This window comes from Amblyomma americanum, chromosome 4 (assembly GCF_052857255.1).
Source record: "Amblyomma americanum isolate KBUSLIRL-KWMA chromosome 4, ASM5285725v1, whole genome shotgun sequence".
NCBI lineage: Eukaryota > Metazoa > Arthropoda > Arachnida > Ixodida > Ixodidae > Amblyomma > Amblyomma americanum.
Window position 1 is genome coordinate 156,113,036 of NC_135500.1, and position 26,450 is coordinate 156,139,485.

At 46.1% G+C, this 26,450-nt stretch overlaps 1 protein-coding gene across 4 annotated transcripts in view; it reads right to left on the reverse strand.

Moving 5' to 3' along the window:
- Positions 1–1,052: 1,052 nt before the first annotated feature.
- LOC144128586 (TBC1 domain family member 1-like) overlaps positions 1,053–26,450 on the reverse strand; it is a 54,679-nt gene continuing 29,281 nt past the window's right edge. For 2 of the 4 annotated variants that reach the window (XM_077662102.1, XM_077662103.1), the window contains exons 9-18: positions 23,143–23,288; positions 22,204–22,328; positions 21,870–21,989; positions 19,558–19,713; positions 17,614–17,769; positions 14,087–14,238; positions 10,834–10,926; positions 8,936–9,095; positions 5,300–5,637; positions 1,053–3,030 (exon numbers count right to left, since the gene is read on the reverse strand). In XM_077662102.1, coding sequence (XP_077518228.1) covers positions 2,716–3,030; positions 5,300–5,637; positions 8,936–9,095; positions 10,834–10,926; positions 14,087–14,238; positions 17,614–17,769; positions 19,558–19,713; positions 21,870–21,989; positions 22,204–22,328; positions 23,143–23,288 — 1,761 coding nt within the window. In that variant the 3' untranslated portion in view covers positions 1,053–2,715. Of the gene's footprint in view, positions 3,031–5,299; positions 5,638–8,935; positions 9,096–10,833; positions 10,927–14,086; positions 14,239–17,613; positions 17,770–19,557; positions 19,714–21,869; positions 21,990–22,203; positions 22,329–23,142; positions 23,289–24,594; positions 24,655–26,450 lie in introns of all 4 variants that reach the window. The other 2 variants (XM_077662100.1, XM_077662099.1) reach the window with 2 other exon arrangements.

The window sequence follows — 26,450 nt, forward strand, 5'->3', positions numbered from 1 at the left end:
TTGTGCTGTATTGCTATGACAACAAGACTCTGTTAGCACCCGCAAAGTCTTGCTGTGCTGTTCTATCTCCTAACAGGAACTCGTACAGTGCCATGGAAATGGAAATGGTACCAGATTTATGCACACCCTTCTCTTTGCAGAGATGCGTCCACATCCCAAGGGAGCTGCTTACCTTGAGCCAGTACAAGTGTACATGAGTTGCCATTTACAGCATGACTCAGACTTGTAAGCGGCTGCTTCAGCTTCACAAGAGTTGGCTGCAGCACATACAGTGCATCTGCTCCTCCACTTAAGGGCATATAGTCACTTGCTAAGCAGACCAAGAAACATGACCGCACATGCAGCGCTGCATGCCTTCCCCAGCCATCCCACCAAAGCTGCCTGAACCTAGATTGGTTGTAGAGATCCTTCCCAAAAACCCTTCATAAATACGTGGTGCCAGAGAAGCTGCTGATAATGCACTGTAGGCCTCAAACGCAGGGTCTAGTTTCCCATCTTCACTCCCACAATAGATGTGTTATGTAGAACTCATACAGGGGCCTGCACCTGCCACCTGTGCAGAGTTCATGCTCAAGTCCAATTTGTACACAATGCCTCACGAACTCTTTCAGGTGCCTTAATCACAACAACGGCAGCTTCCACGCGACGTAAGGAGCTCAAGTTTTCTTCAAACCACCTGGGATGTCACACAGGAACTGCTCTCCTTTACAAGTTGCATTAAAATACAGTAGACTCCCTTTAATATGAGGCTGACAGGACCAGAAAATTTGTTCATTTTATCAGAAGTTCGTCTTAACAGAAGTGCCCATAAAAAAGGTATGTGAGCATGCTAGGTGTGTCCATTTATATGTTACATGAAAACAGTGAATAATATACCTATTAGAGTTTTTAACGCAAACAGAGCATCTATTGCACTATGCATGAAGTGATGCTGAAGACTGAGGGCATGAAACAAGCTCACATCCTACTTGAACACGGCATTGGCCTAGTTTTCTGTTTTCTTCGTCTCCTTTTCCCCCTGCATCCCACAGCGACTGCTGTTTAAATGTGCGTTCTTTTTTTCTCGTTTTTGCTTTCCACACTGCTCTGAGCACTTTGAAGATGACCAGCTGGTCATTCTGACCCCCTCTGCAGCGAAGCTGTTACCAAATCCACAAGCAGGCATCACACTGCGTGCCTTTCCATACGCCGCAAGGCAATGCACGCGGTGCCAATTTCTTGCCATCTCTGCACTGCAATAACGCCTGTTGCGACATCGCATCAGTTGAAAATGTGGCCCCAGAGTTTTTAAGCCCCAAGCCAACGAGCGGATGCACTTTGCATATACGCGCCTTTTAGTCAGTGGGAGGCAATGCGCCACATGTAACGCACGCACGATGCCAAGATATGACTATGTCATGTCAGCATAGGTGCGATGGTGCCCCGCCATTTTTGCACCGGCAAGGAAGCTCCCACTCCCAAAGATCGCGCGCTCCTGCAAAACGGCTTCCCCACAGCTTTATGTGAATGTGCATGGAAGCCATCTTGTGGGGGTGCACTTTCTTGCATAGAATTTACAGTTTCTTTTTTTTTTTTTAACAATATAGCATGGTCGCCCCGTGGGTGCCATAGCGTGAGGTCACAGTGGTTCGTGGTCACTGCAAAACTTTGTTTTAACCGAAGTACACGCGAAACAGTTCCTCTTAAGTGGATTTTTTTTTACGTTGAGTTCTATGGGAATTCACCAAATGGTCTCACATTGTTCATCTTATCCGAGAATTCATCTTAATGGGCATCTACTGCAACTTGCATCTGGCTCACTTTTGTGAAACCTAACAAGTGCAAGCATTTGGGCTGATTTATTACAGTCAATAATTTCTGCTGGTCAATATCCCCAAAACAAGAAAAAAAGCACTGTAAAAAAGGGGTTCCCATTTGCTTCCTATTTGCTCACTCAGTTTTTTCCAATATTCCTTCTTTTCTTTTCCATACACAAAAGTCGCAGCCTCTCAAGCTTCTGCTTAAACTTGTTTTGGAGAACAGTGAGTTTGCTCCCTCTCAAAATTACGCTACTGTGACCTCAATTGAAACCTAGTTGACCCTGCCCCACTCCCCCCCAAAAAAATGCATACCTGAGGAACCCTCCCAACTGCTCACACTTGTCCGTAGCTGCAATAAGCTCCTAATTGAGGCACATGTAAGTGCACCATGGAGTGGGATAGACAGGAGTGCATGTCATGCGAGTGTCAGGTGCTCAGCATTTCCCTGTGCTCTTCCAGTTCACTCCTTTCCACTCACTGACGTGCCTTAGTGCATGGCTTCTCCCTTTCACCACCCTCCTGGCAGACACAATTCAGTCAACACACCGGCTGTCGACATTCCTGTGAAACGAAGTTCAGCGACGAGACGCAGCCGGGGAGGTGGCAAAGTTCTACCAGGGCCTCTGATTATGTCATAACACCATCTACTGAGTGATGAAGCACTACCTGCATTTTCTTATAAGCACAGTTGACTCTCCTGTCTATTTTTTTCCGTGATGTGCACCCTCTACTCACACTCATTACCGTTGTGTGAAACAACATGGGTGGGCCAAAGGCAATGAAAGTCAGACAGGTGCTTTTTCGCTGCCCTTAGCTTGCATGCTGAATTTGGTAGAATGGTACAGCTCCCGCACCTCACTGTTCACTGCCATTACACGGTTACCCGCACACACTGCGATTAGGCCCACCCTCCACCTCAGAGGCCATCACAACCATCAGCACGCTGTGGCCCCCATTCTTCGTCCTCAGGCAAGGGACCCTGGTCACCCAAGCGACGCACAAGCTGTGCGATGCCATCGTGCGCTTCGCCCGAGGCTCCGAAGCTGAGCGACCGTGCGTTGCGTTCGTCAGCAGACTCCAGTCGGTCCAGCCGGTGGCGCAGTGCTGCATTGCTGTGCAGCAGTGCGTCACGCTCGTCTTCCAGATGCCGGATGCGCCCTTCCAGGTGCTGCACAGTGCCCTGATACGAGCTCACTGTGGCTTCAAGCCGGCTCACATTGTTGTTGGCCACCTGGGGACAAAATAGTGCACACGGTCATAATGAGGCCTCGCATCACAAGGGCTACAGCTCTAGCATCCAGTTTTTGGATGCCATTTATGACATGAAATTTGCCCATCACCCAAGTATGACCACCGCAGCCCTCACTGCAAACCTCTGTCAGCCCAACTCTACACAACTGGACTGAACATGCACCAGCTTCCATATAGCTAATACAGTCCAATACCTGCACATTGTGAGCGCCTCTACTAAAAAATGACTTGTACAATGAAATATGCCACAATGTCTTGCTATGTTTAGCGTATATTTTGAACTCAACTACAGCAGTGAAACTACAAGCAGTTTCTCTGTAGTGAAACAAGGAGTGAAGCAATTTCACTGTAGTGAAGCTGCTTGTTCACAATCGCAATTCTAGCATTCTAGATAGCTGACTTTCTGATTTGCAGTGAACATGCGCTGCACTACACACGGAAGTAATGTGAAGCAGGCAGCCAGCCAAAACTGAGCCGTGATGCGGCAGCACTGACATGCCTTTGCGAGAGGGAGGGTGGCAGAGAAACAGAATTGAAGTAAGATCATTATTAGTAAAGGAGCAAGGAAGGCTGGCAGTGGTGGGCTTCCCTCCAATCAGCACCCGATAAAATGACATCAAGCAAAGTTGACAGGTGTGGTGTGAAGCAAAAGGCTGGCTTCATACCTGATCAGTGTGTAGACGATACTGACCCTTCCTGTCCTGTTACTGAGACTCGGGAGTTGATAAACACATATGGTGCTTGTTGTAACTCAGCACTGTGTGATGACAGACTTTAATGTCTCAAGGATAAAGAGGTGTTGGATCGCCTATGATAATGTTGGCCGCTACAAAGTGGCCATTAAATAGGAAATGAAGGGCTCTGATATCTGAGCGAGCAGTACTGAACCACCTGCAGGAGATTCCAAGAATCTGTGGTTATGAATAAGGCCCCTAGTTTTCTGCGGTGGAAAACTTTAAAATCCCGTGAATCATGAACAGAGAACCTGCAATATTCCGCGGAAAGTTAACGCATCCAACCTTTCACGCAACAGCGGTCATCATGCAGCTGCTTTTTGCCTCACTGCTTTGCATTTCACGCTGACAGTTCTGTGTCCACTCACCCTTTTTTTTTTAGTGCAAAAGCACTGCTACAGATGTACCAATCCCAAGCAAGATTCTTGTCTTGTGCTAAGTTCGGAGAAGCGTCGCGTCAGCTGCAGCCAATGGGAGGCAGGTGGCAGGTAGCAGCTAAATTAATGATTGGTCACAAGAGCTTGCTTCGGAAGAGCAACAAGGGTCGCACGATCCCTACCAGTGGCTGTGATAAAAACAGCCACCTGCTAGTGCAGTGCACTGCACTGGTAGTGTACAAGAACTCCCCGCGTTCTATGAATGTCAAGTAGGGAATGACTAATTCTGCATATATGGGCATTAACCCACTAAAGCTATCATGTCATACCCTTAAGGCAGAGCTTAAGTGTCTCCTCCAACTGAAGAATGAACATATGCTTTTGCACATCAACTCGGTTTAACTAATTTAAATCTTGACCAATTTTTACCTTCCCAACTCCTCAGGCTCTTCCACAGCCTTCTCTTCCTTCTCAAAAGCCCACGCTGCTTTCTTTCCACATGCTCCATCTTGATGGCAAGGGTAACTGAGAAGTTGGCTTTCCCTCGCATATAAAAAGCAAGGCGGGTGAGCTCACTATTCGTATCTCAAAGAACAATGCAAAAAAAAAAAATGCACACCATATTCATACATAGTTTGATTCCAAATATAATACAGAGGTGTTGAAGTCATTGTCAGGCAACCACACTCATCAGGAAAGACATTGTCAGGGAACCACGTTGAACCTCACGGCAAACATGATGCTAAACTGAATGATAAAACATAATGCAAAACCTGACGACAAATTTGAGCTTTTTTCCGAAACTTCTCATCTGAATGGTATGCAGTCTGATGCATGTCGAAGGAACTGGCGTGCCATGAGTGGACACATGCGGTGCGGCATTTGAAGCTTCTTGAGTGACGATGGAGACCAGGTTACTGGTGGCAGCGCATAGCACTAGGTGTGTATGCCAATTCCCTCCCCATACTGCTCGGAAGTCTCAGCACCGGTCAGTGCGTTTGTGATTCAGATGTCAAGGCTGCGTTAGTGTGTGCCCCAAGCTTAGTGCTGGAGAGTATAAAACAATCCTTGGATACGTACATCTTCTTTGAAAAGCAGTCAACCAAAGGGCAGCAACAGCAAACACTGTGAAACATACCTGAAGCTGCTCAAGAAGTTCCATGTTCTGACGTCGCAGTGCGCGGTTTTCTTCCAGGTCGGCAGAAGAGACACCCGGCCGCTTGGGCGTGTAGACCATCTCCTCTTGCAGAAGGTGGTACTCAACCTGGTAGGCAACCAGCTCTTGGCCCAGATCCAGGGAGAAAATACCAGATACAACATGCTCCATAGCAGTGACATCCAGGGCAGGCAGGGTGCTCTTGAAGCATTCCATGATGGACTCAAAGCTGCTGCAGGCCAGCAGTGTCTCGCTGAAGTGCGACAGCAGAGAGAGGGCGGCCTTGAACACTGCCTCCACACCCTGCAGAAACACCGCGTCTGCCCAACCCCAGCAGGTAAGCAGCTTTGCAAGCACACCAGGGCACTGCCATTAAACTCACACAGAAATGCACAGCACTGTACAGTCACCCGAGCCCACGGAAAAAAATGGAGGTAATGCTTGCAAACCCCAATGGCAGCCGCATCTGACAGTGCCTTAGATGGCAGCACAAGTGTGAAGGAGCAAAGGTGCTTTCAGTGGTGGATGGGCCAGTGTGTGCCTTAAACACACTGCACCAGGGGTGAGCATATATGCCAAGTATTTTTTAACACATGGCAAAATAAGCCTTTGTTCCTGGACTCCACTGCCAATTCTTATGAAGGCTGGGGAGGCCGTGACCAGTGAAAGCGCACTACACAAGTGGGGGAGCAATGTGCCAGCACATACCGCATTTACACGATTGTAAGTCAGCCTATTTTTCAAAATTTGAAAATCCGAAGAGGGGGGTCGACTTTTTTTCATTTCACTTGATTTCATTTATTTTTCCCTTAAAGGCCCAAAGGCATTGCATAAGGGGGGAGCAAAATCAAAATCAAAACAGAGAAAGAATAAATGAATAAAAGAGAACAATAACAAAAAAACAGTATGTAACAGTTAAAGATCTTGTGACACGTATACAATGCAAAGTGGAATGCACGGGATCGAAACAGGAAAAAATTTATATATGCAACACTCGATCAATACAAGAGAAAAATACCGTGCAAAAGGCATGACATAAAAAAGAAAAGTAACAATAAATAGCTGTTCAAAGTGCCGAGGTGAATATGCCAGAAACGTTTTGCCCTCATGAAAAATGGTCGTTTAGTTTTGCTCGGAACGATTTGTGCGGTAAGTGCACGATGAGATGGGATTTGGTAGGCCATTTCATAGTGCTATTGCGTCCGCAAAAAATGAAGACTTTAGTGCTAAGGTGCGGCAGTTGATGCGTGCAATGCTATGGTCATGGCTTAGGCAGCTAGACGTCCTGTGTGGGGGTTGTAGCTTTTCGTGTCTCATGGGTGGGTGATAATAGAACAGATGAAGAATGCAGAGGCGAGATACGATGCGGCAAGACTTGAGTGATGTAATGGCAAGGGACTGTTTCAGCATGGTGATACTGGTTTTCCTTGAATAGCAAGATGTTTTAAATCGGATGGCACGATTTTGTACGGCTTCAAGGTCCGCGGTGAGGTACGCTTGTAATGGGTGCCAAATAGATGATGCATATTCTAGTTTTGGGCGAATTAATGTTATATATGCTAGTTGTTTCATGTCAGGGGATGCGGCCTTCAAGTTACGGTGCAGGTATCGGAATGTGTGTGAGGCTTCAGCGCAGATGTTTTGAACCTGAGTTACCTATGATAGCGATGGTGTTAGATGGAGGCCAAAATATCTGTAGGATAATGCGGGGTCAATGGAAAATAAGCCAATACTGTATTGATGCTGATTCAAGGTGCGTTTTCTGGTGAACGGCATGGATTTGCATTTGTTAATGTTAAGGAGAGGAGGTATTTATCGCATCAAGAGGAGAGCCTGTCAAGATCGGACTGAAGCAAAGGTGAATCGTTGGTGGCCCTAATCACTCTGTATATGACGCAATCGTCGGCAAAAAGCCGTAATTCCAATTTTATATTGCAAGGAAGGTCATTAATGTAAATTTGGAATAGTAGTGGTGACAGGCCGGCGCCCTGAGGGGCTCCTGATGCTACATCGGAAAGAGGAGAGTGGCTATGATTTGTAGAAGTGAACTGCTTGCACACTGAAAGAAAATTTTCGATCCAACGGGTTAGGTTGACGGGAATTCCTAGTGATGAAAGTTTTTGATGTAAATGATAGTGGGGGACCCGATCAAATGCTTTAGAGTAATTGAGAAATATAGCATCTATTTGAAGGTTGTCATCCATGGATTCGAGCAAATCGTGTATGAACTCGGCAAGCTGGGATTCACATGAAAGGTGCTTCCTAAAACCATGCTGGTGCGGATAAAAGAAGTCGTTAGATTCAAGATGTGTCATTATGTTCGTGGATATAATGTGTTCGAGTAATTTTGATGGCGCACTGGTTAGAGAAATAGAATGGTAGTTAGAGGCTAATTTGCAATCACCGGATTTAAAGACTGGGATGATTTGGGCAATTTTCCAATCATCTGGAACTTCCTCCGATTGTAAAGACTGGGTAAAAATTAATTGTAGCATCTGAGCCGAGCTCGCTGATGTGTTTTTTAGTAGATTACTATTGATATGGTCACAGCCTGCTGACGAAGACAATTTTAGAGAAGCAATAAGGTTACTGATGCCGTTGGCATCAAAGACTTAAAATCGAAACCAAAGCATCGCACCATAAATAAAGGGGAGACAAACGAGATATCACACATGCTATAGCGTGGTTGCATTTTTGCTGTGCCGCTCCGTCGCATCGCTCTTGGTGCTGGCCTTGAGCAGCTGCTATGTCAACGTGCAGAACCAGTATCCCCACCCCGCGCGAGGCGGCCGATGGTGGCTGCCGATAAGCAGCAAACCAGCACCAGCCCACTCCCCACACAAGGCCGCAGATTGTGTCTGCTGATAAGCGGTGGTGGCCCTATAATGCATTCGTATTCTACTCTTAATAGGCGTCGTCCAAATTTTTTTTGTTTACTTTCAACCGCGCACTCAGCGCTCAAGGGACCGTCGATAGTTGATGGAAGGGCCGTTGTTCCAATCGCGGCCGCACTGCCACTCGGAACCACAGCGGCGCCAGAGGCGTCCCGCGCGGCAGCCGATAGCGGCTGGTAAGCAGAGGCCGCAGGATAGTGCTATCGCATTCTATTATAAAAGGACAAGCGTAAACAACCTCCAAGTTTTTTTGTTTTTTTTTCAGAAATGTAATGTGGGGGAGGGGGGGTCGACTTACATTCAAGTCGACTTAAAATCATGTAAATATGATAGTTTCTTTGGTTGTAGCATTCATAAGACAGAGGGGACTAATTGAAGCGCCACAACATGCATGTTGATGACATTCTAAGTGCAGCAAGCTTACTTCATCTGCTGGATGCAAAGCTCATTTTTAGTGTTTCAAGTATGTCTAGACAGGAACTACATCAATAACAAAATTTTAATGTGGGTTTGTTGAATAGTGAGACATAACTGTACAACATATACTCATTATTCTGCCACATTAACTTAATGTTTTACTGCACGAAGCAAACTGAAGCCGTGCAAGTGACAACCGACATATATTTAAAAAAAGAACAAAAGTGGAGAAAGCCACGTGCTGCATTCACTGGTGACTAGCAGAGAAAATAACCAGTTCATGTGATGTGCATCTCCATGCACGCACCAAAGAGGCGGGAGACGAAGCCCAAGGGGAACTGGGAGGCGAAGAGCGTGAGGAACCAAGGAGCAGCATACAGCGCGGGAGCAATGTCGAACCGGTCCAGGTGCTGGTACAGCTCTGACTGCCGACTGTACAGCAGGCGGCACAGTTGGTACAGCTGCACCTGCAGCACAGCCCAACAGTCGTATCACCACACGAGGGGAGCAAAAATCAACACCTTAAAGAGTCAAAATCAAGCACAACTGGCACTGGTAGACTGTCCAAATGATTAGTGGCACTGATTTATCAGGTGTACCAGTTTCAGCAAAATGCCACTGATAAGCTGATGGACAAGTAGAATAGGGTGCGAGTAAAATGCTGAGGCACAGAATGCCATTAATGTGTCGTAATGCTAGCATGCTATCTTGATGATCCAGGGGAACCACTCCTATGACTGTTCTCAGGCAACTCTGCCAGCTGCAAGTACTGCACCATTAATTAATTTGGCTTACCGCACTATAGGAGCACAAGTATTCCAAGCTCTCAAGTTTTGAGAAGACAAAATGATGTAGCACCGTTTTTACAATATGAGAGCATGTCTGGGACATGAAAAAGATAACCATGATTCACAGGCTTTCACACATTTTGTACCGCCAACTTATTTGCATCTGATGATAATTACGCTTATGAATACAAAGCGTTATATATCAGCATTCACGTGTAAGTGCATAATATTTACTTGAACTGTATAATGAACTTCTAAACAAATTTCATGCCATTTGAGTGAAAATTTGTAGCAGCAGAGAGCTACAAAGGTTTGTAAGATCGTTCAGCAATTCCTCAGGAAGTAATGCCCATACTAGTATTTCAAGTTATGCAAACATGAAGACAAGCATGCCCCAACCTTGAAAGGTTATTATGATGACATTCATGTATTCGTAGCTGGCACGTGAAAAACTTAAGAAAAGGATAAGGTTGTGTGAACAGTGGCTCTTCGGTTTGAACCAAATAGTAATTTTCTTCAAATAAATACAAAGCAAATATTTTAAATACTTCTGGCGCACAAAAAAGATTGAACACCGCAATAAGCATTTTCAAAATCATGTATTTTTTAACACACAAGTTCATTGCAAGAAAAAATTTAGGGGTGATAAATTGGATTGATGTGAAGCAAACGCACTTTAACTCATCAATCTATATTCCAGTACTGAATATATTCCAATTCTGAGTCCATTGTCTCTCACTCCCCAATCTATTCCAGTTCCGACTAAGCAACAACGCAACATGTGTTGCAATTTTAGATCGCGGCAAGTCCTCATACCACTACCGGTTATGCACCACTGTACTGGCATGTGGCTGTTTCAAACAGCCACTCATATCTCATCATCTCACTATGCTTCATTATGAAAACAGTGATTTGAAATGCTTTACGGCAACATCCTTAAGCTCCCTGTCATGTAAGTATTAAGTAATAATAAACTGTTTTCAATGAACGCAATTGTGCTATTCTGTGATTGTCTCCATGCTTCATGATGCCCGCTACTCACTCACACAATCCCTGGTATGACTTTTGAGTGTAAAGAATAATGATGACAAGCAACATAAAATTTGAGTGCAATACAACAACTTCAATTTCACGGCTGCTTTGTGAAAACCATATTTTTTAATTTAAACTACCTGTATCCTCATTCAAATTACTCGTTAATATTTGGTTAGATGCGAAACAAATTTTTATTGTTCATATCTGCCACACAACAAAAAAATCTGATACTTGCACACCCCTACTGCACAGCATTTCAGTGCTCCCTACCTTTCCCAGTATGTGTACAGCACGCGATTCTGTACAAATGTCTGCAGCAACAAGCCACGACAGCCTGCAACTCTGTCTGCAGAGGCAGGAGCAAAAAAAAGAAGCAGCCTACCTGCAGTGCACCCATATCTTGCTTGTACTGCCTCCGCAGCCCCAAGTGGAACAGCAGGTGCTTCATCAGGCCAAAGGCTTGCTCCTCACTCATCTGAAACACAGACATGGACACCATATGGCTGCTGCCTAGCATGTTAAACAAACACAACCAGCATTACTGCAATGCCTTCCACCAAGGAATGTCTTCACCAGGGACATAGCACCATGTGCTGCACATGTTTTACTTTGCCTAGCAGTTCAGAACAGCAGTGGCAAATGAAGAAATTGGTGCTGACCTTTGTCAATGCCGTGGCTATGTGGCCTAAAGGCGATGCCATAAAGGAATTCAAACATCAAAAGCACGAGACGTCAGAAGCAGAGCAAGAATACTGTTGCCCAGTGCTCCTACAGCATGGACAATCACAGCCATGCAAGGCCTGCAGTCAGGCCAAGAAGGACCGCTAACAAAACAATGGTTTCAGAGGGAATCGCAAGACAACGGTAATTGGTATAGCAGCACAGGAACAACACTAGGCTAGGCCCTGTGTATGTATCATCATGTGAAGAGCTACTGGCCCAAAGGGAGCTCGCTGAGGTTAGCCATCACCACCAATTTGTCCTCAATTTCTCTTAGCACAGACCCAGCAGCAGATAGAAGCTCTACATGTTGTGGATGCCCAATGCTGGGCTTGCTAGTGGAGCATGGACTGACAGTCAGTTTGGTGTGTGGAATGCCATGCCCAGACTTGACCTGCATTAGGCCTGGGTTGGATTTGGGATGGCCCCAAAAGCTGATATGTTATCTCAAAAGCATTCACGCCTTTCAGTAAGCACTTTCTCTGTGGGATACTCCCTTTGGCCCATGCCTGCAGCACAAGCTCCACAGTCACCCACAGAAAAAAAATGAAGCTGGAAGTTAGTATGGAAGTTTAAAAGGCAAAGGCGGGCTAGCTGGTGGTTAACCGGGGAGTGCATATTGCAACCGCGCAAAACGACGAGGGACGAAGAGACAAGACACAACGCGGAACTTCAACTGAGGTTTACTACACGGAAAACCACATATATACAAGATTCGTAATCACACCTGACAGACAGCAGACACCATCACGTGACATTGGCATGTGGGCGCGCGTGGCACAAGTTAGCATCAAGATAGTTGAATTCCTTCTTGGATAAGAATACGGAAGTGGTGCTTATGCAATCGTCATTTTCTTTTCTAATGCTGTAGGCTTCAAAAATTTCCCTGCTAAGCAGGGTCGGTAGTTTTTTCAGGACAATTGTGTCCCGCATTTTTAGGCCACAGCTTTTTAGACATTTCCAAAGGTCCACTGCACATCCTAAACCTTTCGTTTTTCCTTTAAACATGATAGATTAGCAATTAGGCCAAGTGTGGGATAATTACTGCCGCATTGGTTTTTCTTTCCAACTTCGTTATTCATTTATGATCAACAAAACGAATTGATGGACATTTTATTAGCTTTAGGATGTGCTGCGGGCCTTTGCAAATGTCTGCTTAGTCTTAAAAAAGCTTTCTTTAACTGATAAATTACTATAAAAGCCCATAAGAAATGACCTAATTAGGATATTTTAATTTGCCATATATTTCCTTCCAGGTGGCATATTTGAAATCTTAATGCATATTCAAAATCAGCATCCTATGATATACCTGCATGCTAAGTTTCAGCAAGATATGTTAACAAATAAGAAAACAAATTTTAAGACCCTCATACCCCCTTAACTAGTAACCTTTCATTACCGTTGTTAATAATCTGTTTATGAGCAAACAAAAGATGCATTAACTGCCTCATTCATAGTGGACACCTGAATGACAGCATCAGGGAAGGCATGAAGGTGGGAGCGGAATGGAAGAGAGAAAGAGATGCCATAGTGGAGGGTTTCGGTGTCCCCGACCGCCTTCGTGGTTTTTGTGCACACGTCAGGTGGTTCGCACATAGTGATATTCCTGCACTGAATTATGATTGCCCTGTTATTTTTTATAATCCTACCGTCCCCCACGCATTTTACAAAGTAGTTAAAATACTGTCCGTTATATCCGCACAAGCCAAGATTGCTTGATTATTCCGAATAAGTAAGTTGTCCACATGCTTAAAGCTTTAAGAACTCCTTGAATGCTAACATCATGGTCCAGGCCAGGGTCATTTGAACCTAAAAAGATGAGCAGAATACAGGGACAATATTCGAAGCAATGCAGGTACCTCATCATCACCAGTAAAATTTGTCGTCAAAGGGAATAAAAGTTGCCAGAAAATAAAGCTCAAGTAGACTCATAAGACTGCCTTCAGCCACACTGTGGGAGTCTATAACCCTATTCTACTCAATGCATCAGTTGATATAGGGCAAAAATTCACCAGAGGCCCAAAGTAAGACGTGTCTTGCACCATGGGTGTTGTTTATGAGATCCAGCTGACCTGTGGCATGCTAATGGCTGTGCACAAAAGCATCACAATTTGCTCATGAACTAGAGTGGCACACATTTGCCTGCACACTGAAGCGCTGGCGGGTGTGAGCCCCACTTCGTGCGATTTTTGGCAGAAGCGATGAGAACTAATGCACGTTAGCTCGGGAAGCTTTCCACACCAAAAAGGAGGTAAGGCCAGCGTCAATGACACATCTGTCACACCTCAATAGCAAAGAAGCAAACCTTGTTAGAGAAACATTTGCTCTGGCTGTCCTTTCTAAAAAAATGCAATGGCATTAGAGGTTCCGTTTACGAGAAAAGCCGGTGTCCGTCCTTGTTAGGGAGAAGTGGGTTGCCACCTGCCTACCAGGTTGCGGGCAACCTGTCCATCATGGCAAGTGGAAATGAAATTAATTCAAATGAATTCAATGCAATTGCCATCAGCCCACCATGACACTGCGCATCGTCTCATTGGTCGAGAGATAGACACCTTCATAAAGAACTATCTGCGCAAAAATGAGCCTTACGGGAGCTCGGGAAGCGTCAACTGGGTCTCACACCACTGGTGGCTATGTTTGAAACAGTCTCCTGCCAGGCCAGTGGCGCTTAGCTTAACCACTGCACCACTGCAGGTGCAGTGGTATGAGGATGCCCCACAATCTATGATCACAATCTATGAAAGAGAAGGAGTACTTGCGTAAGAGGGACCTCTAATGCTATCGCATTGTACCCTTAAGGGTAGGTTAAGTGTCGTCCAACCAATTTTTTATTTGCTGGCTTGCATTTGCTGGCTTATACAGGAGGCTGCAAATTTCTGCACACGCCTCCCCACAGGCCTTGTTAGAAGACTCACATGCAACAGCAGCACGCCAGAGACAAAGCTGAGTCCCTGGCAGTAGCCCACTTGTGGGTCGAGCAGCGAGTAGGCCTTGAGGAGGTTGTACAGTGAGAGCTGGCCGGCCCCGAGGCTATCACGGTAGAATGGGTGGCTGGGGAATGTTCTCCCTGGGCACGCAGCAACCAGTGTGATTAGCTCCAAAATCTTCCAAGTATTCTTCATCCCCTACCCCTGATCATGCTTTGCAGCCTGTTACGTACAACAATGAACAGGCAAGAGCACTTGCAAAGGTTGCGCGGCAGCGATGGCAAACCACTGTACTCTGCAAGCCCATTCTTTGCAGTACGGCCAACTGTGTCAACCAGTGTCGCCACTTCCTGGCCAATGAAATTTGCAAACCTCATCACCAACGTTCTTGGTTCCGGTGGCAATCATCAATTTGTCTCACTGATTTGGCTCCTCCCAGGACAGGGCTAGCAGATGACAGCAGTTTTCCCGTTGCTGACTTTACAACCCAGCTTAGTGCTCACGCCAAATGCTTTGAAGTACTGTACAGACAGCAAAATGTGATCTTCACAAGAAACGTGAGCTCCAGTAAACATGCAGTAAAGGAGATGAAACCTTCTCAACACAGCAATTTCACATCCACTAAACACAGCAGCAGCACACATGTACTGGAATGGGGAGGGCGGCCCTATCTGTGTCATGCATTTCTTCACGTCGAAAAAAATGGGGAACAGTGTGATGGCTGACTACAAAACCCCTCCTTGGTTCACTCTGCCATCATATGCAAGGTTTTGTGCCTGTGTGCACCACATCATTTATAGTGAGAGAAAAAGAAAGCAGCACTGGTGCCCATTCACATTCTTCTGCAGGGCCTTCACAGCCAGGCATCAACTGCGTCATGACACAGCACGATGACATGTTACACGGTGCTGCACACTGAGGCCAAATTGAAGTTGCCCAGTATCAGTAGATTACTGACTCCCGATGACAAAAAGGCTAATTTTGTTAAAAACAGCTTTTATTGGCCACAAAAGGCCAAAAATGAAACACAAGTATTGTCCAAATTGGCTGTTTCTGCAAGCAAGATGGGTTTCCCTAAAGCCAGGCCACACCACCACTGGACTCCAAATAGTAATAACAGAGTCCCTTTCGGTCTTGATGTCACAAGTTTGAGCCGAGAAGTGGCGAAAATGACATACATACAACAAAATATTGCCACGAATATTTGCAGTGTTTGTTTGTTCTTCAAATCTGCCGCCACACCCCTTTATTGCTTTGTTTGCGACGCAAGACGCGACTAGATTTATCTCGATTGATTGCAGCCAGGCAGAGCTGATTCTACGTTGTTCCGGAATGTTCTAGTAACTCCGCACGCTTTATCTCGAAAGTTCGCTATCAGCTTTAAATTGAGCACGGCCGACAGCGGCGGGCATTCTGTTCGACGACTGCCGAGCATGATTGTCGCTTTGCCGCCGCCAAGTGATTCAGTCCATTGTGGGCGCTAGTCAGCCCAATAAACAGTTTTCTTTTAGAAGACCTTTCGTCCGTTTTCATCGCTCCTTCGACTGCCGTCACCACTACGTGACAATATACAGTCATACGGGCGCATCGGTGATTGTTTAAGCAACAGCACAAAGGACAAAGACGCAGGGAGGGATACGTACAACAGGGGACGTGAGTTGTGAGTCTGCACTCATCCTGTGTATCTCTCCCTTATGCCTTCGTCTTTCGTGCTGTTGCTTAAACAAGAAAAGTCAAATTTTTCTCAGCAATAAATTCCTTCTGCACTGCTTAGAAAACGTTGACATAACCAGAAACTGCCATAAAACCTATTTTTACTAAGAACAAAAGTGTATGGAGTAGTCTACAGGGTCCCTCCATTGGTCCCGACAAGCGACCAAACATGTCGAGAGGTTACAATCAAAATGTAAAGCTCTTGCCTCATGGTGACTGACTAACTTTAGTATTCCAGTACTGAAATTTTAATTTAGAATTGAAACGCCTAGAGAACAAGCTGGAGCAACATTGTACTGTGAAAATTCAAAATCAGTGCATTTCACATGACTGCATGACAGTAAAATAACTGCTCAGTTTTCATTCTTTCAAAAAAGCTCGTTATATTTTATTATAGTTTAGCACTTCTAAAATGTGTCTACTTATGCAGGAAAAGAAAGCTCACAGGATGGTCACCACTGTGTAACGCAAGATTCTGTGGCAGCGGATGAGGTATTTTCACATCACAGTAAAATGAGGTAAAGAATATGGAAGTCGTGTGCACATATGTATAGTTGTATGTATAGTGCTGTTTTAGTGTGCTGGCACTACAGCTGCCGATCTTGAAAAAGCTTGTTGTATGTTTGGGTGCGAAGCCAGCTAGGCTTGCAGAAATAAATAAATATGGCCGCAACTGCGCCACGCCTAGGTTTCGAGGCTGCGGCAGTGCAAACAGATCAACTTCGCTGGCCACTGCACGAGAGCACTATGCTACCACTGCAACCGATCACCTCTTGTGTTTACCTGCCACTCTCCCACACTGAGCATTGCATGTCATCACCTTTATTAGTAACTTCCATCCATGCACAATGAATCGAAAGCATACCACTGCTGCAGGGCCTTCTTAAGGTGGGTGAAGCGGACCCAAAATTTTATAGTGCGCTACCGTTAAGGTACCCCAATCACCGATTTCACCAATCTTTGCCTGAAGCCTAACCTTGAAACCTTAGCCTTGAACCGAAAGCGAAATGAAATGAGACGGGCTAGAGCACATACTTCACATTTGGTCAAGTGAGCTAAATCGGCTGTAATTTTCCATGCACACTCACTCTTGGACAAGCACTACTCTCCAGCCTGCTGCTCCAGATGTGCAGCGTCTCCGCCACTGAGCCTCTGAGCCAACCTACAGGCAACCACCCTCCAGGTGGTTCCCAACGTAACCCCTATGTGGTTGCACATTCTCCCTCTCTCACCACACCCACGTCCTTCCATGGTAACCTTCCCCACCTCCTTGCAAGGTAACCACCTTCTGGTCACACATTCCTCCATTTTCGCTACACCCTTCTCCATCTACGATCACCAGCCTCCGGGTGGTTCTTATGGCAGCCGCTTTCTGGTTCAGTTCTGCAGTTCTCCCTTCTACATCCTGCGATATACCCATCACCATGTTATATTCTCTGCTAGTTTCTTAAAGAAACTACCAGAAACAAATCTCTGCACTAATAAATCATTCCTTTCGCGAACACCAGCTCTTTTCCCCTGCAGAGTTCTCGCCCTAGTCCATTGCTTCGAAGGCTGCGTGTACCTGCAGCAATGCACAGGTGCAGCATAACCTGACCAACCCTTCACCTCCCAAATCTCGAGAGTACCCGCACAGCAGGAAAACCACACTTTCTGTGTCTGGTTAACTTTTGTAATGAAGGTGCCATAAAACTCAAATGCACAGTACGCCGAGTAGTACACTGGTCAACATCACAATGTCACAGAGCAGCCTACATTGACTCATTATAGCTGGGCCAAGATGCACCAACTCAGAGAATTACCAAGGTCAATGAGGATAGCATGCTGGTGGGTTGTCAGCTGGTTCAGAAGCTGCTCGTATGTCAATGAAGAATCCAGCTCCGTGCTGGGTGTTGACCGTAGCTGGTACTGCTCAGCCAGGAGGAGCCAGATCTCACCACGCCGATGCCGTGGGACGCCTGAAAAAGAAGGCAGTGCATCCCGCTGTTCCAAAGCTAGGCTCAGAGAGTGGCACCAATCTAACACTGGGGGCCATTGTGGCCAGAAAGTAGACTGGAGCAATCAACAGCTGTTGCCTGTATAAGCTGTGCACACACTTCAACACAGGGCTACACACCTCTCAAATAATGCATGGTACTTGCTGATGGCAAGAGCAATGCAATGAGGTGAAATCAAAAGTGGCCCGGCCTGCCAGACTTGCTAGAACCTTATTTTGTGCAACAGCACTATTAGCCTTGTGCCCCGCAAAATCCAAATGTGGATGTGAAGCCTCTGAGATAGTAGCAAAGGGAAAAAAAGGCACATAACTGGCTCCCTCGGTCAGTGGACACCTGAATCATGCTTTGAGGTATGTGGTGATGGTGGCAGAGAGATGTGCCCTGCATGTGTTGGTGTTAATGTTGTGGCATGAAACGCGGCACAGGAGCAATAAGCCAGGTTCATTGACATCAGCATTGACAAGACAACTTCCGAATCTGCTGATTTTGAGGAAAGGAAAGGTGCATAACTCTCTCAGTGGACACCTCAATAGTAAGTATATGGTGGTGGTGTCCACCTGCATCACACAATAATTCCCGCTTAGCAATCCTAAACTGCCAGCCATTTTTTCAACTAACTGTTCTGCCAGAACAAAGCTCTAAAACCTGCAAGCAGTGCAGGTCAGAGAGCAAATTGCTCGAACGAACGTCAACAGGACAGCTGAGTTTATCGGCAGTTCACATGCAAAAAAAAACAAAGAAAAAAACCGAGATGACCTTTGTGAAGAATGCTCTAGTATGAGAAGCATAATGACCTGTACTGAATGAGGGCATCAATCAACTGTTCTGCCAGAACAAAGCTCTAAAACCTGCAAGCAGTGCAGGTCAGAGAGCAAATTGCTGGAACGAACGTCAACAGGACAGCTGAGTTTATCGGCAGTTCACATGCAAAAAAAAAACAGACAAAGAAAAACACCGAGATGACCTTTGTGAAGAATGCTCTAGTATGAGAAGCATAATGACCTGTACTGAATGAGGGCATCAATCAAAGGTAGCCCCTCAAGAAATTCTTACTGTGGCAAAATGCATTACATGCAGTAGGCAACAGAGAAAAATATGAGAAGCCTTCGTGTGGATGCAGGATGTAGCAGCATACTGCAAGGAGACTGCAATGCACCTCACATAATCTGTGTTCAGATTGCAAAATGCCAACCTTTCGCTTTTTTCAAAGCAAACCTCACTTTCCTTATCAGCATAATGCATTGAGACTACAAGCGAAACTTGCTACATGTAATGATATGACTCATTTCTTCTTTTTTTCTAGCACCGCAGCCACGTACAGCAGATAGCAAGTGAGAATGCCAATATGCATCTAGGACCCTACCCTGAATTTACCACCCATCAGGAAGATGTGCACTGAATTGTGGCTTGATTATAGAGCCGTCTCAGTGGACAAAGATAGCATACCTTACCTTACATACATGCATTAGAATAGGAGTAAGAGCCATTTTCCAGGACGATGCTTTTCTATAGAGGCCCACGCATTGCAAATAGAAACTTTCTGCCTTCTTTTAAAAGAACAGTAAATAATTACCGACTTCGTACCGGCTCTGTGAAAGTCCAGTCACGAAATCAGCTTCAAGAAAACTAAAGATGGTCTATCAACAATATTCTTTGCATTAAAGGGCATTTCATGCTCGGTGCCTTTGAAGACCATGGTGCATGAAAAATCTTGGATGTGCACATATGGGGCCAAGCAAGGCCACCCACCTGATTGAACTAGGTCATGCAGGATGTCTGGGTTGATGCGGCCCCCTGGGGGCCGTGCCAGGAGCTCATCCCAACGCTCGGCTGACCCAGCATCACAGGGACCAGCCTCATCATAGTCGAGCCGCAGGCGTTTGCTGCTCGCCTCATCCTGGCTGGCTGCAAGGCAAAGTCAGTACACCAGACAAGCAGAGGTTCGCTCAGAGAACAACTCCAGGCACCATTACTGGCCCTAAGTCAGCGGCCATTCATGGTAAACGAACATCACAGTGGACTATCATCTGCAGCGAAGCATTTCGACAAGCTCTCCCATTAGTTTCAGTTTCAGCCAATTTTACTGCTAAATAACTGTTGCCCTAAGCTATACTCTAGAAACCACTAGCAGTAATTCAGAAGCTGCTTTTAAAATGCAGGCATGGAAGAACTTTGATGCACATCATTTTATTTTTTAGCTTTTGAGAGAGTGACATTTGAATCTCATCCATTTTGCATCTCAACCATTCAAACAAACATTCATCAAACCGGACAGCAATGCACCCTTAATTAAAGGGGCAGAGACAAGGCATTTTTCGTAACGATTATATTGTAATTTTTATATGCCTCACAAGATATCGTACCTATTTCTGATGCTGCAATCAGCATTCGGCTACTGAAACCGCAACTGAAACTAATTAGAGAAGAAATTAAGTAATAAATTACTAAGCGCAGGTGAACCCTACATGGTGATTCATGCTTACCGATGCCTTATGCAACTTTTCAATCCTAACACGCCACAAAAAGTTAGGCGCCTGTACTCCTTTCTTTTGAGACTCGAGAAGCGCGAAAGATTTCAATGTGCTGGATGACAATGCCATCCTGTTCATTAATCTTCCAGCATTCAAGTTTCAGCTGGTGCACAAGGTAGTTGTTAGCGATTATACTATGAACGGTGTGCACGGACTTGTATGGCACTAACAGAGAAAGGGGTGTCGTCAGATGATGCAAATATTTCAAAAGTTTCTCAAATTGCAGTTCATTGCAGACTTGCAGGCAGAGGTCACAACCAACCACTTTTGTTACTGTTCAACAGGGAGCAATGGCACCTGTCCGGCATTTTGCCACTAATGAGAAAAATCTTGCTGGCTAGTGTGCTACTTTGCTCTGCACTGCGTGGCACGGTAGCTTGAACAAAAATACTCTGTTGGGGCTCGTGTTCACACCTGTCCAAAAATCCGGCAAGTGAAGCGGATTCGCTCATCAGAAAAACTAGGAACTGTTCTCATCTGTTAACACCCGGGCGAGGTGGATCCGCCATGCCGCTGCTGTTTCTCGCTTTTCCACACCACGTTGCCGCTCACAGCGTATGCATGCTTAGGTACACTAAACACAGGCGCATTCCCACATTTAGTTCAGCGTATGCTAGCAGAAACGCAACGATAAACTCAGTCTAGTGGTGCCATCTGGTTGTCAGGACGGGAACCATTACTGCCAACAAACCGATGCTCGTCTTAAGCCTAGAAGTGGCAGAATCATCACTATAAATAAAAAATAAAGCAAATTTATTAATTATATGTTTTCTCATAGGCAAGGCGAGATGAAGCAAAAGACTGCTGCCCCATTTATGGCCAGTGAACATACTGAAAAAGGCAGCAACAACGAATTCAGTCCAAAGCGAGGGGTCCAGCTTCGAAGGACGCTGCCATGTTTGTCGCCGTGGAATTTTTCCGGCGAAATCCGATCAGCCTTGCTGCACCGCTCTCCGCCTTGGTTCAGCGTCAAAAGCAGCCGAATCCGCTTCGCTCGCTGGATTTTTGGGCAAGTGTGAACGGGCCTTTAGATGAACACATCCCCCTTAAGTGGTAAATCAAATGGGAGCATGGCGCGGAGGGATGTGTCTGATGATACTAATCGGCCGAACTCAACCCTGTGTGTCACATCCACATGGGCTATAGAAGGGAATGTTACCATATTAACCATTGACTAAAATAAGGGAATGCCACCACAGGCATCCTGCAGAGCACATGGTGCATACTAGCAAGACACATGAAGAGAACACCACTGACCCTTTGCCAACGAGACGATCATTTGTGCTAGCCAAACACTTCTCTCCTTGCCACTGTAGGCTATGTCAACATACCGCATCTCGAAAGTGTGATGCTTCCGCCATGCAATGAACGATTGCCCTTGTCCAGAAAGGAATGCAATGCCCATGTGAATACCCCTTTAAGAGGAGCAGTCAAAAAATGGGAACAGGAGGTACCCATCATTTATCATCATTAATTGGCAATGCACGCCAGTCCACCCGCTGAGAGGGCCGGAGTCCCCATTGACCTCACCTTGAAGCTGCCTGTTCTGCTTCTCCATACGAATGAGCAGCACCTGCTCCTGGATGGCCTTGCGCCACAGGCACCGCAACTCCTCCCGCGTGCGGCGCGCAGGTGTCGATTCCACCTCCTCTGCAAGCCAATAAATCACCCCTGCTGCTGAGAAGCCAGACTTTTACCCAAAACAAAACCCACATGAAAAGAGCATGCAATAAACAACACATGGGCCAGTGCCCTGGGCTGCACCTGCCACATAGCCAGCACTAATGCTGGTTATGAATGACACCCACCTCAAAGGTTGCCATACTGGAAGGAGAATGAGAGGTTGGCCAGTGCCATCACTCACCAGCTCGGCTAGGCGTGTGCACCCGTTGGAAGATGGCCTGCCTGCAGGAGGTCTCCTCGGTAGCTGCCTCGCTTGGCTCTTCATCACTTGACGAGTGGCGCCGCGTGGGGCCCACCTTCATGAATCTGCATGCAGGGGGATCTGGCTGCCATACTGCTATTCAACAGAACAAAATAACTGCACTCCTCGCACTGATATGCAACAGTATGTACGCCCTCTATTGAAGTAAAAAGAGCCCAGAGGGGAACAGTGTTGCTAACTGGTCACTCTTTGAGACAGGGAAAGGTTGCACGAGTGACCAACACCTCCCCTGTCCTGTCTTGTGTTCACGTCATTCATGTAACCTTTCCACGTCTCAAAGGAATCCCTGCCTTCCTCTCTTATGAACAGCTTCTACCCGCATTCTCAAACGACAAAATTCTCGTGGGTTTGCACCAACCACCAAGAAGCTGATCCAGTCAAATCGCAAGCAATATTCATTTTAGTGCCTTCAAACACGATTGCACCATGACTTATGGAGCGAAGCACACAACAGCAGGCACTGAGCAACCATTCCTGGGCTGCTGTGATGAACACCTGTGAACAAATAAAAAGTCACTCACGTGGAGGCCAATACATATCTACAAGAGCGCAACAGTCAAAGCAGCATGTCGCAGGTGTAGCTGTGAAACATGCGGCACTGCTTACTGACGCTCAGAAATCAGCACCTGTTCCTCTTCCCTGTGCTCTGGCTACGAGTGCAGCCCCGGCCATTACGTGCCGTAGCCACAATTGCCCAGCAGGGCCAGTGGTATTACACCCTCACCACTTAGCCAGAACAGAATTAAGGTCATGACGGCTGGCTTTGCAAAGCCTTCTTCCGCCAACTAATGCCAGAGGCTGCTCAACTGGGTGAGAAAGGCACCAATGGCGCTAGTAAGAAGCGGGCTTGTGGCTTACATGTTCACCAGTGGACTGCGCTTGGGTGTGTCTGGAGTACCCACGGTGCTACTGCGTGGCCGCTGTGGCGATGAACTCCTCAAGGGGGTGACTGAGTCACAGCTGCCTTCTCGGGAGCCCGTGGGCGACGCGTCGCTCAAGGTCAGCTGCACGCACCATCACCATCACAGCCCCCTCTTTAGCGGATACCCCAGCCGTCTTTTTTCTTGCACACATCATCATTTCAGAAAATTAACTGTGTCATAGAGGGAAAAGCGCAGCACCCAGAGCTGTGCCTTCATTACTACACGTTAATTCTGCACTTGTACACAAGCCAGAAAAAGGAATGGGCAGACATCCACACATGAGGCAGCAGTGACTGAAGGCTGGAAGTGCAAGGAGTAGCTGCAGGGAGCAGCGGCATCAAAGCGCCTCTTTTCAGTCAATCAGCCCTCGCTTTAAAAGAACGCTGAGGGCAAATTGCAAGTGAGCCTACACTCATAGATTACCACATTCTAGTGAGAATACTTTCACTGAAAAGGAGATTCTATAGGCTAGAAAAAATTAAATGCAGGTACTGCCGTCATCAGCCGTTATCTCAAGCAAGCTGCAGTGCATGGACTTTTGTTTGCAGATCCATGGGGCTAGCCCACAGCATAATTCACTTTCATACAAAGTCCTTTTAGGTGTTTACATCTTGAGTTCCATGACTGCCAGGGGAAAAAATGTTCAATGTTTTTAAAATCAAATGTTCTTGGCAAAAAATTGATTTTTTTGTTGCCAAACAAACACCAACATAGCCAGAAAGGGCTACACAATTGAAGAACAAAAATTGGCTTATGTTATCCTCAGTGTCTTATGAAGGCTGCCACCTTTCTATTAAACTGCCTTACTGTCCCTTTAGCACAAGGAGCATGGGTCGACATCAACTTGAGATGCAAAATGCTCGTGCAAACACAACATAGAATCGCCAAACTTAATATAAAACAAATCACTGGTGCAATAAGCGAGCTTTGTCACACGGCCAGCATGCTGCAACACAGACGGGCTTTAACACCGGGCAAAATAAGCAATGGCAAGAGAGAAAGATCTTGTGCTGCTGCTTGGCCTGCACTGCACACGGACTGGACGGGTGCACAAGCAAGGTATCTCACGTGACCTGCACGCACGCACACACACTCACGATCTCACACCTGCCAACTCCCCGAGTAAGCTGCGTCCCTATCCCACCAGTCACGTGCATGTCTGCTTACTTAGAAACCCCCGCTGGTTTTGTCCTGCAGGAGGAAACGAAATTGCAGGCTTCACTGGCAACGAACAATGCCTGACCAATCACGTGGGTCACTGCCGGGTAGGTAACGCTGAACAGTGGGCTGGCGAATGCACCACACCCAGAGGCTGCCCGTCCTCCAATCCTGACCCTCCCTTCCTCTTTTTCTAAAAGCACCAGGAGAAAAGCCTTGTTTCCCTTACTTTAAACGCTTCTTCAGATGGAAGCGTGGCCGATCTTCCACGCCCCTCTTTGCCTTTTCTCTGAAAGCATGTGGGTGAAACAATGCCATCATAAGAGAGCTACCCTCCTTCCGGAGAAACGGCAGCGACCCTGCATAGAGAGAGAGAGAGAAAAGGACCTTCCCACCATCGGCAATGATCACTCTGGCGCACCTGCCAACATGTTTGTGGTGGTGCGCCACCTGTTTGGCACTGCTAGAAAGAGGAAAAAAAAAGGCTTGATTTCACAGGCTCAATTCAAACAACACAATAAACCTGTGTAAAGGTCCGGCACATTTGTTTTTCACCGAGAAGAAAAATTTCCCCAGCCACAGAGACTGCATGAACCTCATAACCAGATCAGACACTGCTGTATGCTTCTGCAGCAGCCAATGCAGACAAAAAAGAAATAGGAAGGCCCTGAGGTGGCTTAAAAGACAGACAAAGGCCACCTTAAAGAATTGCTTCGTCTAGATGTAAAAAGGAGAGCTTAACAGGACACCACATGCAAGCTATGCTGATGCATGCTTTGCTCTTCAGGGCGAGCCGACTGTTCAAAGAAAGGTTGCTGGTGATCAGCCAAAGTGTGTTGCAAATGACAGCACCTCAGGTGCCTTCATGTCAGCATAATCATTCAGGGTGGTGATGACCAGTCAGTCGGAAGGTGCCAATTTGCATAACGACGACTGCGTAGACACCCAGTGTGGACAAGCCTCTTCTAAATTTCTACCTTAGCTAAAACTTCTGCACCTGGTGGCTGTATTAGATGGTCTTGTGGCCTTGACAGGTGGAAATGCACCATTTCAAAACAATACAGAGGCGACTTAAAATACCCCGGTTGTCACTACTAATTTAACGGTGAAACTGAACACGAAGGAAGTCTAGTTGCGTGTGCCATGTCGCCCTTCCACATAGCACACGGGGCTGTGGTGGTAAGGAAAACGAAGCAAGAGTATGTCTTTCTTCTGCTCACTACCTATTCCTCACAATGAAGGAGAAGGTTTCCACCATTTCATTTTCATGAACAGCAGATGCAGCTTTTTCCTGGAACACTGCTCTAACAGCTACTCCTGTAAAAACGCAATGCATTGCTGGAATAACATTGAATCAACACCGCTGGTAGCTGCTCATAGACCCTTGAAGTTCTTGTTTACATTAATGATTTGCCTAATGTAAACAAAGACAATTAAGACCACTAGGCACTGCCGCACTTCATAGCCATCGCTGGTAGCCTGGGCATGAGACTCACGCTGGAGCTGTCCGCACTCGTTAGTTGTTCTGTTCATCTCTACCCTAACTGCTGCCTGCATTGGTCGCTGTGCCAGGTCAATAAATTCCCTCTTCATTTTGGTGGAAGTGCAGTGTAACACAAAATCCTCAAAGTTTCTGCAGATGATCACAATATATGCTGCTAAAATTAAAAACAGTTATTTGATGTTGATTTACTGCAAGTCGATCTCAACTATGTTGCTAGCTAGTATGCTAAGTGGAAAATGATCTGAACATATCCAAGTGCAAATTGACGTGCTTTTTCATTAGGCCTTCATGCTTCATTAGTGCCGGTCATATCCAAAAAATATCTTGGTGTTTTTCTGACATCAGATCTATCTTGGAACCAGCATATCACCTAAATTACTGGAAATAGTAACCGCATGCTCGGCCACAATAAAAAGAAATTTTCAGAGGCACCCACACCAAGTGTCACACTCACGGAAAACACATTGTCAACAACAACGCTTTCACTGAACAAAAAAATATCAAGCCCTTCTTGTCTTGAAGGCCCAAAACCTAAATACTATTTAAAAAAAACTCACAGTTCATTCCACCCATCTAAGTTT